At 37.0% G+C, this 13,275-nt stretch overlaps 1 protein-coding gene across 1 annotated transcript in view; it reads right to left on the bottom strand.

Annotated features, from left to right (window-relative positions):
- The window catches only part of STPG2 (sperm tail PG-rich repeat containing 2), a 521,818-nt gene that overhangs the window by 473,771 nt on the left and 34,772 nt on the right, over window positions 1–13,275 (bottom strand). Inside the window, 1 exon segment of the mRNA XM_023637683.2 lies at window positions 13,147–13,258. Within this exon segment, the coding sequence (XP_023493451.2) occupies window positions 13,147–13,258 (112 nt within the window).

Here is a 13,275-nt window from a genome sequence, read left to right as displayed (position 1 = left end):
CCACTGCCACTTTTTAAAATTGTCTTCTTTTTATCTTGTGGTTGTTTTGTCCCTCTCTTTCTCTCTCACTGTCTTCCTTTGTAATTTGATGATTTTTGTAGTGATTTGCTTTGGGTTTTTTCTTTTTATCTTTTGTGTATTATAGGTTTTTTCATGGTTCACTCAAAGGTTCTATAAAATATCTTGTAGTTAGAACCTTCTACTTCAACTTGATAACAACTTAACTTCAATCACATGCAAAAACAGTAACATTTACTACCCCGACATACACACACACTGTATTCTTGTAGACACAGTTTGCTTCTTTTTACATTATATGCCATTAAAAAATATGTTTACCTATTGACTTTTAAAGTAATTTACACACCATCTTTACTGTGTTATGTTAATGTGTATATGTCTATATATTTACCTTTACTTATAAGATTTATGTTTTCCTATATTTTCACATTGCTATTTAGCATGTTTTCATTTCAGTTTGAAGAAATCACTTAAGCATATCTTGTAAGGCGGGCCTAGTAGTGACAAATTCCCTCACTTATTGTTTGTCTGGGAAAGATATTATCTCTCCTTCATTTTTAAATAATAATATTTCCAGGTATAGTACTCTTATACTATAAGAATTTTTTTCTTTCAGTACTTTGAAAATATCTTCTACTGGCCTCAAGTTTCCTGCTGAGAAATCCACTTATATTTTTATGGGGGGACTGCAGGAGGAGGGGGTCCTTACATGTGATAAATCACTTTTCTCTTGCTGCATTCAAAATTCTCTGTTGTTGACTTTTTAAAATTTTATGATAATCTGTCTCAGTGTAATCTTCTTTGGGTTGATCTTGTTTCTGGATCTTTGAGCTTCATAAATATGTATGTCCATTTCCCTCCAAAGATTTGGGAAGTTTTAAGCCATCATTTCTTTCTGCCCCTTTCTCTCTCTCTTTGCCTTCTGAGACTCCCAAAATGCATATATTGGGTTCTCTAATCATGTCCAATAAATCCAGCAGACTTTCTTCACTCTTTTTCATTCATTTATCTTTTTCTTCTCTGACTGGATAATTTCACAAGACCTCTCTTTGAGTTCACAGATTCTGTCTTCTACTTGATTGAATCTACTCTAGAAACTCTCTATGGCATCTTTCATTTCATTTATTGTACTCTTCAGCTTCAGAACTTCTGTTTAGTTCTTTTTCAAGATTTTCATCTCTGTTAACTTTCTCATTTTATTCCTGTACTGTTATCCTGATTTCATTGAGTTGTCTACCTTTGTTCTCTTGTAGCTCACTGAGCTTCCTTGAAACAATAATTTCAAATTCATTGACAGGCAATTAATAGATCCTCATTTCTTTGAGGCCAGTTACTGGAAAATTACTGTGTTCCTTTGGCAGTGTCATCTTCCCTTGATTTTTTTGTGTTTCTTATAGCCTTGCATTGATGTTTTCACATTTTAGGGAGCAGTCACCTCTTCCAGACTTCATGGACTGGCTTCAGTGGGAAAAGAACTACGAGTGGTTGTGAGGGTACCAGATGAGTGGGATGCAGTGGCTCCAGCTCTAGGGGGACAGGGGACCACAGAGGAAGCTCTTGCTTTAAGAAGGGTGCAAAAGTATACACTCCATGAATCTCTAATACCTAATGTCAATGTCATCAAAGATTGCAGAGTTGTTTAGCAGCTAAGGATAGAGGTGTCCACAGTGGCACCAAGGGCTATTGGGGTCCTTAGTGTCAAAATCTGCTGCAGTCCTCCTGTTCTCCTTTTCCCCATAGGAGGAAGTCATAGCCAAAGGGATCCCTCTTGGAGTTGGGTCCAGTGCAGAAGCATACTCACTGCAGTGTTCATGTTGGTATCTAAGATGTGGGCACATACGTAGCCACCACAGAGATAGGGTCCTGGGTGTGTGCATGGTTGCAAGTGGTGGGTGGCAACTCCAGCCCTGGAGTCCAGCAGCTGTGGTGGCTTCTTCTCAAGGGCAGGCAAGCGGCATGGACTCCACGCAGCTCCATCAGCTGAGTTAAGCTTACAAGACTTCAGGAATCCTCAGTAGTGAAAGTTTCAGATGTCCATGGTGGTGACAAGGGCTGCCAGGGTCCTCTCACTCCCCTTTCCCAAGTTGGGGAAGATCACACAGGTGGGATCCATCTTGGCATTAAACTATAATGGACTGAGGGATGGCATGATGCAGGTAAAATGCCTCCCACACTTTTCCATGTGGTCTTGTTCAGTTTTGAGCTCCTCAGGGTTCCCGTAGCTTCCTTGCTGTACTTCAGAGCTCTCCCAGACCTATTTTCATCAGTATGTAGTTCTTTCTTGGTTGTTATTGTTTTTTATGAGGGGATAAGTGTTGGGATTCTTAGTTCCCCATCTTGCTAATATTACTTTCAGAAAATATTTTATGTTTAAAAAATTCATTTCCTGACTTCCAGTTTCCACTTCTACATGTAGGGAACTTGGATGTTGCCACTCCTCCCTAACAAGTAAAAATCTGAACAGAATGAAAAATCTAACTCTTCTTAGATCCGCAAGAGAGCAGAGGACACAGGGCAAACTTCCATCCCCAAAATTGGAGAGACAGACAGGCAAATACAGGGAGTTACAGCTTGTCAAAACAGAGACTCACAAGTAGAAACCACTGTGCAAACCAGTGCTGGGGTAGAAAAATCTGAACTGTAATTGAAGAATTGCTGGAGGCTCAGGGCAAACAAGTCTGAGAGTTAAAAACTCCAGGGGCCCAGTCACAGGGGAGGGCCCCACAATACTGATTTACATCCAGGAGCTCAACTAGGTTCTCACAGTAAATACTGAAGAAAAATCGCCTCATGATTCTGGAAGGGGAAAAGGAAAGGGACCATTTTGAAATATGCCAGAGCACTCTGTTTTTCTTAACAAGGCCTGCTTTCAAGAGAATCTAAGTAACTAGAGCCTAACCTGGAGGAATATTATCAGCACCTAACAGTCCTGGGAAGGGAAATACCCAACTCCAGTCACCTCTAGCCTTCCACATAGAATAAGAGAAATATCCAACTCAAGCCCACAGTAGCCAACCTATCCCACCTAAGGGGGGAGAAAAAACTGAGAAACACTTGTGAAGTTCACAGTCCAGAGGCATAGGCTCACTAAAGGACTGGACTATAGACTGCTTCCCCTCCCCATACCTTACTGCCACATCACTAAAGGCACATTTACAGCAGTTCGTTTACCTGATACACCACATCAAGTGCTATAGATTGAATGTTTGTGGCCCCCAAAATTCATGTTTAAACTAATTCCCATTGTAATGGTATTTGGAGGTGGCACATTTGGGAGGTGATTAACTCATGAGGGCAGAGCTCTCATGAATGGGATTAGTGGCCTTATGAAAAAAAAAAACACCCAAGAAAGTTCCCTTGCCCATTGCACTCTGTAAAGACACAGCAAAAAGATGACCATGTATGAACCAGGAGGTGGGCCCTCAACAGACACTGAATCTGCTGGCACTGCGATCTTGAACTTTCCAGAGTCCCAGAACTATAAGGAATAAATTTCTCTTGTTTATAAGCCACCCAGTCTGTGGTATTATGCTTTAGCAACCCAAGAAGACTAAGACATACAGTTATCAAAAAAAAAATTATGATGAATACTAAAAGGCAAAAAGTTAGAAGAGACAGAGCAAGCATTGGAACCAAGGATGGGAGAGGTGGTAAATTCATGAGATCTGGAACTGAAAACAAGTAAGATCAATATGCTAAGGGCTCTAATGGATAAAGAAGAAAGGATGAGCAATGTAAGCAGAAGACGAAAATCCTAAGAAAGAACCAAAAAGAAACACTTGAGATCAAAAACATAAAAGAAATGAAGAATGCCTTTGTAGGTTTATTAGTAGACTGGACATGGCTGAGGAAAGAATCTCTGAGTTGGAAGCTATCTCCAAAACTTAAACCTCCAAAACTGAAAAACAAACAGGAAAAAGACTGAAAAAAGCAAACAGAATATCCAAAGACTGTGGGACAACTACAAAAGATATAACATATGCATAATGGAAATACCAGAAGAAGAAAGAGGGAAAGGAACAGAAGAAATATTTGAAACAATAATGACTGAGAATTTCCCCAAAATTTATGTCAGACACCAAACCACAGATCCAGGATGGCCAGTGCCAAAAAATAAGGAAAATGCCCAAAAATCTACACTTAGCCATACCCTCTTCAAACTACAGAAAATAAAAGATAAAGAAAAAAATCCTGAAAGAAGACAGAGGGAAAAAACACTTTACCTAAAGAGGAACAAAGAATTACATCAGAATTCTCCAAAGAAACTCTGCAAGCAAGAAAGGAGCGGAGTGAAACACTTAAAGTGTTGAGATGAAAAAAAAAAAAAAACCTAGAATTCCATACTCTGTAAAATTATACTTTAAAAGTGAAAGAGGAATAAAGACTTTCTCAGACAGACAAAAATTGAGGGAATTTGTTGCCAGTAGATCTACCTTGGACAAAATGTTAAAAGAAGTTCCTCAGAGAGAAGGAAAATAATATAGCTCAGAAATTCAGATCTGCATCAAGGCAGGAATAAGCAAAGGTAAAATAAAAATTTTTATTTGTGTTATTCTTAATTGATCTAACATATAACAGTTTGCTCAAAATAATAATAGCAACAATATATTCAATTATGTATGCTTATGTACATATCATATATTTATATGTTGATGTATGCTTATATATAAGTGAAATGAATGACAGGAATGATGCAGACAACAGAGGGTGGAATTAGGATTATTTTGTTATTACAAGGTATCACACTACCTGCAAGGTGGTATAGTATTATCTGAAAGTGGACAAGGATTAGTTGTAAAAGAATATTGAAAACTAGCACAAACACTTAAAAAGTAAAGAAAGAAGTATAGCTACAAGCCAAGAAAGGAGAGAAAATTTAATCTTATTAAATGTTTTAATTAAAGCCACAAAAGATAGAAAAAGGAAAAAACAGGAACAAAGAACAAGGGCATCAAATACAAAGCAGTAACAAAAGTGGTAGACATTCATCCAACTATATCAATAATTACTAAATATCATTGACATAAATGTACCACTTAAAAGACAGAGATTACCAGAGTGGATCAAAAAACAAGCCCCGCTAGATAAGACTTGTATATAGTAGTCGTGCTGTCTACAAGAATCTCACTTTAAATATAAAGATACATATAGATTAAAAGTAAATGGGGGAGTGACATCAGCATGATGGCGAAGTGAACTTGCATAGGGATTCTCTCCCCTGCAACATACAATGAAAAAGGTCATCCATGCTCCAACACAGGACATCCTAACACAACACAAAAAACATCGGAGAGACATACAGCCATACAAGGGAGGGCAGAGAGGCTGGAGCCCCCCTTGGAGGAGCTGGAATGGGGTAAGAGAGAACTTCACTCACTCCCCTAAAGACTGTGATCCATGACCACAGGAGGCTCCAAGAGGGAAGGAACAGGGGAAGGGACATTCATTCACAGGAACATCAAGGACCCCTAAGGGCCCATGCAGCCTAGAGGGAAAAACTCAATCTGGACGAGAGATTTCATGGGGGGTGACATCATCAAGCCAACACCCCAGGAGAGGGGATCGTGAGAGAAAAGCAAGAAAGCCCAGAGTGAACAAAGGAAAAAGCACCCCTCCCCGCATGCACCCCACAGACCACAGCCTGGGATTTTGGCTGAAGGCGGAGGGCTCAGAATATGAAGCTCTTGACCTCCACCCAGTGGTAACAGTCGGTAAGTGCAACCAAATAATATCAGGATGTGTAAGAACCAAACCACCTCCTCTAGCAATATCAAACACTGTATCAAATCTCCAGACCAGAGAGAAAATGACAAGTATCCAGAATTCAGTCCTGAGGACACAGAAATATGTAATATAAATGACAATGAATTCAAAATAGCTATCATCAAATAACTCAACGAGGTAAAAGAGAATGTAGAGAAACAATTCAACAAGTTCAGGAGCTATTTCACAAAAGAGATTGAAACTATAAAGAAGAATCAGCCAGAAATATTGAAAGACACAATGGAAGAGTTGAAACCAAAACAATGATTCCCTGAATGCTCAAGTGGACATCATAAAGCAGTGTATCAGCATAATAGAAGATAGACATGTTGAAATGCTCCAGACAGAGGAGGAGAGAGAACTAAGAATAAAAAGAAATGAAGAAAGTCTCTGAGAAATATCCGACCCAATTACAAAAAGCAACATAAGAATGATAGGTATTCAAGAAGGAGAAGAGAAGGAAAATGGAGCAGAAAGTGTGTTCAAAGAAATGATAGCAGAGAACTTCCCAAACCTAGGGAAAGAGAGGGAAATCTGTGTGGAAGAGGCTTCCAGATCTCCTAGATACGTCAATGTAAAAAGACCTACTGCAAGACGTCTAGTAGTGAAACTGGAAAAAATGAATGACAAAGAAAGAATACTCAGGGCAGCAAGACAGAAGAAAATAACCTACAAAGGAATCCCTATTAGGCTTTCAGCAGATTTCTCTGCAGAAACCTTACAAGCTAGGAGAGAATGGAATAACATATTCAAATCTTTGAAAGACAAAAATTTCCAGCCAAAAATACTCTATCCAGCAAAAATATCCTTCAGATATAATAGAGAAATAAAAGCTTTCACAGACAAACAAAAGCTACAGGAGTTCATAGCCACAAGACCCCCCTAGAAGAAATCCTCAAGAAGGTCCTCATACCTGGAAAAAAAAATAGGGAGAAAGGGGTTACAAAGCACAGAGTAAGGAGATAAATAGGTAGACAGAATCGCAACAGGATAGCAAATATGCAAGTACAGCATTAAAGATAATAGGGAAGGAAAATACCAAAAACAAAGATAATCTTGTCAGTTTAACCACACACTCACAACACAAGATGGAATAAAATGTGAGAAAAACAACTTAGGGGAGGAGGAGTAAAGAGACTGAATCGGTTTAGACTAAGGAAATAAGAGTCCATCAAAAATGGACTATCTTATACACGAGATTCTGAATATAAACCTCATTGTAACCACTAAACAAAAAAGCAGAACAGAGACACAAATAATAAATAAGGAGAAGACAAAGAAACACATCATAAAAAACTACAGAATTCAAGGGGTAGACCAAAACACACAGGATGAGAAATAAAGGAAATGAAGGAGAACCAGAAAATGAGTGATAAAATGATAGCATTAAGCCCTCATACATCAATAATCGCCCTAAATGTAAATGGATTAAATTCTCCAATGAAAAGACACAGAGTAGCAAGATGGATTAAAGAACAAGACCCAACAACATGCTGCCTCCAGGAAACACATCTCAGCTCCAAAGGCAAACATAGCTTCAGAGTGAAGTGGTGGAAGATGATACTGCAAGCTAATGGCAAATAAAAGAAAGCAGGTGTCCCAATACTTATATAAGACAAAGTAGACTTCAAGATAAGGCAGGTAAAGAGAGACAAAGAGGGGCAGTATATAATGACCAAAAGAACACTCCATCAGGAAGATATAACACTTATGAATATCTATGTACCCAACACAAGAGCACCAAAGTTCACAAAGCAACTATTAACAAACATAAAAGAAGATATTAAAAATAACACAATAATAGTAGGGGACCTCAACACCTCAGTCACATTAATGGATAGACCATCCAGACAGAAAATCAACATGGAAACAGTGCAACTAAATGAAAAGCTAACCCAGATGGACTTAATAGACATACATAGAACACTCCATCCCAAAACAGCGGAATACACATTCTTCTCAATGCACACAGACATTCTCAAGGATAGACCATATGTTTGGAAACAAGGCAAGCCTCAATAAACTTAAGAAAATTGAAATAATAACAAGCATCTTTCCTGATCACAATGCTATAAAGCTACAAATTAATTACAAGAAAAAAGCTGAGAAAGGGACAAAGATGTGGAGACTAAACAACATGCTATTGAACAAGCAATGGATCATTGAAGAAATTAAAGGAGAAATCAAAAAATATTTGGAAACAAATGAAAATGGTAACATATCATACCAACTCAAATGGCATGCATCAAAAGCCATATTAAGAGGGAAGTTCATTGCAATACAGGCACACCTTAACGAACAAGAAAAATCCCAAATAAGCAATCTCAATTACACCTAACTGAATTACAAAAAGAACAAACAAAGCCCAAAGTCAGCAGAAGGAGACAAAGAATAAAAGTCAGAGCAGAAATAAATGCTATTGAAACAAAAAAGGCAGTATAAAGGATCAATGAAACGAACAGCTGGTTCTTTGAGAAGATAAGAAAAATTGTCAAACCCCTAGCCAGACTGACAAAAAAAGACAGAGAGAGAAACCTCAGAAAAACAAAATTAGAAATGAAAGAGGAGAAATAACAATGGACACCACAGAAATACAATGGATTATAAGAGAATACTATAAAAAAATTTCATGCCAACAAAATAGATAAGCTAGAGGAAATGGATAAATTCTTAGACTCATACAACCTCCCAAAGCTGAACCAAGAAGAAACAGACAAATCTGAATAGACCAATCACAAGGAAAGAGATTGAAACAGTAATCAAAAGCATGCCAAAGAATAAAACCCCAGGACCAGATGGCTTCCCTGGGGAATTCTACCAAACTTTCAGAGAGGATTTAATACCTATCCTGCTCAAGCTATTCCAAAAAATTATGGAAGGTGGAACACTTCCTAACACATTCTATGAGGCCAACATCACTCTGATACCAAAGCCTGACAAGGACAACACGAAAAAGGAAAACTACAGGTCAATATCACTGATAAACCTAGATACAAAAATCCTCAACAAAATTTTGGCAAACCGAATTCAGCAATACATCAAAAAGATCATACATCATGATCAAGTGGGATTTATACCAGGGACACAGGGATGGTTCAACATCTGCAAATCAATCAATGTGATATACCACATCAATGAATTGAGGAATAAAAACCATATGATCATCTCAATTGACCCAGAGAAAGCATTTGACAAGATTCAACAGGCATTTATGATAAAAACTCTTAACAAAATAGGGATAGAAGTAAATTACCTCAACATAATAAAGGCCATATATGACAAACCCACAGCCAACATCATACTCAATGGGCAAAAACTGAGCGCCATCCCCATGAGAACTGGAACAAGACAAGGATGCCCACTATCACCACTCTTATTCAACATAGTACTAGAGATTTTTGCCAGAGCAATTAGGCAAGAGAAAGGAATAAAGGGAATCCGAATAAGGAGTGAAGAAGTGAAACTCTCACTGTTTGCAAATGACATGATCTTATATGTTGAAAACCCCAAAGAATCCATCAGAAAAATAACAGAAATAATTAACAACTACAGTAAAGTTGCAGGGTACAGAATCAAGTTACAAAAATCAGTTGCTTTTCTATACTCCAACAATGAACTTACAGAAAGAGAACTCAAGAATACAATTCCATTTAAAATCACAACTAAAAGAATAAAGTACCTAGGAATAAATTTAATCAAGCAAGACTTATACAATGAAAGCTATAAGACGTTACTGAAAGAAATTGATAATGACATAAAGAGATGGAAAGAGATTCTATGCACATGGATTGGAAGAATAAACATACTTAAAATGTCCATACTACCCAAAGCAATCTACAGATTCAATGCAATCCCAATCAGAATCCCAATGACATTCTTCATGGAAATAAAACAAAGAATCCTAAAATTCATATGGGGCAACCAAAGACCCCAAATTGCTAAGGCAATCCTGAGAATAAAAGAACAAAGCTGGAGGCATCAAAATCCCTGACTTCAAAATGTACTACAAAGCCATAGTGATCAAAACAGCATGGTACTGGTACAAAAACAGGCACACAGATCAATGGAAGAGAACTGAAAGCCCAGAAATAAAACTGCACATTTATGCACAGCTCATCTTCCACGAAGGTGCCAAGAACATACAATGGAGAAAAGATAGTCTCTTCAATAAATGGTGTTGGGAAAATCACGTGCAAAAGAACAAAAGTAGACCACTATCGCATGCCATATACAAAAATAAACGCAAAATGGATCAAAGACTTGAAGTCCTGAAACCATAAAACTCCTGGAAGACAATATAGGTAGTACACTCTTTGACATCAAACTTAAAAGGATCTTATCAAATACCACCTCTTCTCAGACAAGGGAAACAAAAGAAAAATAGAAACAAGTTGGAGTTCAACAGACTGAAGAGCTTCTGCAAGGCAAAAGAAACTAGGATCAAAACAAAGAGACAACCCACCAATCAGGAGATAATATTTGCAAATAATATGTCTGACAAGGGGTTAATCTCCATAATATATAAGGAACTCACACAACTGAACAATAAAAAAAAGAACAGCCTGATCAAAAGATGGGCAGAGGATATGAAGAGACATTTTTCCACAGAAGATATACAGATGGCCAATAAACACATGAAAAGATGTTCAACATCACTAATCATCAGGGAAATGCAAATCAAAATTACACTAAGATCCCACCTTATGCCTGTTAAAATGGCTATAATCACTGAGACTAAAAATAAGAAATGTTGGGGAGGGTGTAGAGAAAAGGGAACCCTCATACACTGCTGGTGGGAATGCAAACTGGTGCAGCCAATATGGAAAACAGTATGGAGATTCCTCAAAAAACTAAAAATAGAACTACCATACGACCCAGCTATCCCACTACTGGATATCTACCCAAACAACTTGAAATCAACAATCCAAAGTAACATATACATCCCTATGTTCTTTGCAGCACTATTCACAATAGCCAAGACATGGAAACAATCCAAGTGCTCATCAACTGATTGGATAAAGAAGATGTGGTATATATATACAATGGAATACTACTCAGCCACCAACAAGACAAATCCATCCCATTTGCAACAACATGGAAGGACCTGGAGGGAATTATGCTAACTGAAATACGCCAGACTGAGAAAGACAAACGCCAGATGATTTCACTCATATGCAGAATATGAACAAACACATGGACAAAGAAAACAGTTCAGTGGTAACCAGGGGAAGTGGGGTGGGGGGTGGGCATAGAGGGTGAAGGGGAGCACTGATGTGGTGACAGTCAAGAAATAATGTACAACTGAAATCTCACACTGATAGAAACTATTATGAACTCGATAAAAAATTTTTAAAAAGTAAATGGATGGAGAAAAATATACCATGCTAACACTAATCAAAAGAAAGCAAAACTAGTCATATTAATTTCATACAGAGCCGACTTTAAAGCAAGGAAAGTTATCAGGCATAAAGAAGATAATTACTTAAGGATAAAGGGGTCAATTCTCCAAAAAGGCATAACAATTCTTAACGTATATGCGCCCAGCAGAGCAGCAAACTATATCAGGCAAAAACTAATAGAACTGCATGGAAAAGCAGATGAATGCACTACCACAGTTGGAGATTTCAAGACCCCCTCTCAAAAATCGACAGACTAGCAGGCATAAAATCAGTAAAGACATAGTTGGACTCAATAACACCATCAATCAACTAGATACAGTTTACATCATTTATATCATTGAAAGTACAGATGAGAATCTAAGTTTCCACCTTAGGAAAACAAAGAAGAGCAAATTAAATCCAAAATAAGCAGAAGAAAAGAAATAGTAAGAATTAGAACAGAAATTGAAAATAAGAACTAAATAGAGAAAATCAACAGAATCAAATGCTGGTTCTTTGAAAAGATCAATAAAATCTGTTAATCTCTAGCCATGCAAACTAAAAAAAACCAAAGAGGACACAGGTTACTAATATCGGAAATAAAGGAGGGGACGTCACTACAATCACGTAGACATTAAAATGATAATAAATGAATACTTTGAAAATCTCTGTGCTCATACATTTGATAACCTAGATGAAATGTATCAATTCCCTGAAACACTCAATCTGCCAAACTCACACACGAAGAAACAGATGGTCCGAATAGGCCTCTATCTATTAAAGAAATTCAATCAATAATTAATAACCTTCCAAAACAGAAACTGCCAGGCCTAGACAGGTCCACTGGTGGATTCTACCAAATATTTAAGGAAGAAATTATACCAATTCTCTTCAATCTCTTTCAGAGGATAGAAGCAGAGAGCATACATCCCAACTCATTCTGAGGCCAGCATTACCCTAACACCAAAAGGAGGCAAAGATGCTACAAGAAAACTACAGACCAATATCTCTCATGATTCTAAATTAACACTTTTTATGCTGTTTTAGATTTATAATTGTTATTCTATGAAAACAATTGTATTATATTATTCTGTTATTTTGTCTTTTTCTAATATTTCTATAAATAATTTTTTTATTGCTGCTTAATACTCAGGGGAAGACTAAGGAAATCAAATGCAGAGAACATTCTTATTGAAATAGTCATTGATTTTTTAACTGAGAATCATTTATCCTTACTCTAAATGTATCCATTTTAAATTTTGTAATCCTATAATACACAAGTTTTTAAGTTTAAATATAATAATACGCTGAAGGGAAGAAGATCCAAGGCTTTATTTTTCTACAAGTCCCAAAGGAGTAAACTGAAATGTAGCAACCAAAAAATATATTTAATGGAATTGGAGGTTTTATGTTAATAAATATACACTATCCAGAACAAGGAAGATGAAAATCTTACCACGTACTAAGCAGACTACACCAAGAATATTATGCTTAGTTCTAGTATCATATTTTTTAAAAAGAGAGAGAGAGCTTCACAAACTGAAGAAGATCCCTAGATAATGTCAAAGGAAAATAAGTTATCTTGAAGTTAAATAATGAGAATAGTCAAAGATATTTACAACATTTATCATTATTAGAAAAGATTAAAAAAGGGATTGAAAAGATTAAAAAAGGGATAGGAAAAAGGAGAATAAGTAGACAGCAGGCAGGTACATTTTGGTCAGTTTAAGAAGGGAATTGTAAGAAACAGAGTTGTCCACTACTGAAACAAGAAACCTTAGGGTTAGTGAGCCCTTTATCACAAGAGGTGTTAGCAGAGACAGTCATCACTCAATCGAGGTTTGAAGTACTGCTGCTTCCACCATATTCGTTGAGTGACAATTAGCCACCAGTCACAGTAGATCTAAGAGTACTCTAACCTTGTGATATGAGTCAATGAGCTTAACCTCTAGAATGTAGATGAAATAGCTACTTTTCAACTTACCTTTTTTTCCTCCTGCAATATTATTACTTCATAAAGTCGTGGGAGAGATAAGCAATAATTTTGCTGTTGATCTCTCTTGATGTTAATATTTTCATAATGTGGTGTCTTTTTCCTTTAGAAAATTCAGAA

This window comes from Equus caballus, chromosome 3 (genome assembly GCF_041296265.1).
Source record: "Equus caballus isolate H_3958 breed thoroughbred chromosome 3, TB-T2T, whole genome shotgun sequence".
NCBI classification, from domain to species: Eukaryota; Metazoa; Chordata; class Mammalia; order Perissodactyla; family Equidae; genus Equus; species Equus caballus.
The sequence above is the reverse complement of the archived record's forward strand: the minus strand, read 5'-3'. Positions and strand labels throughout refer to the sequence as shown.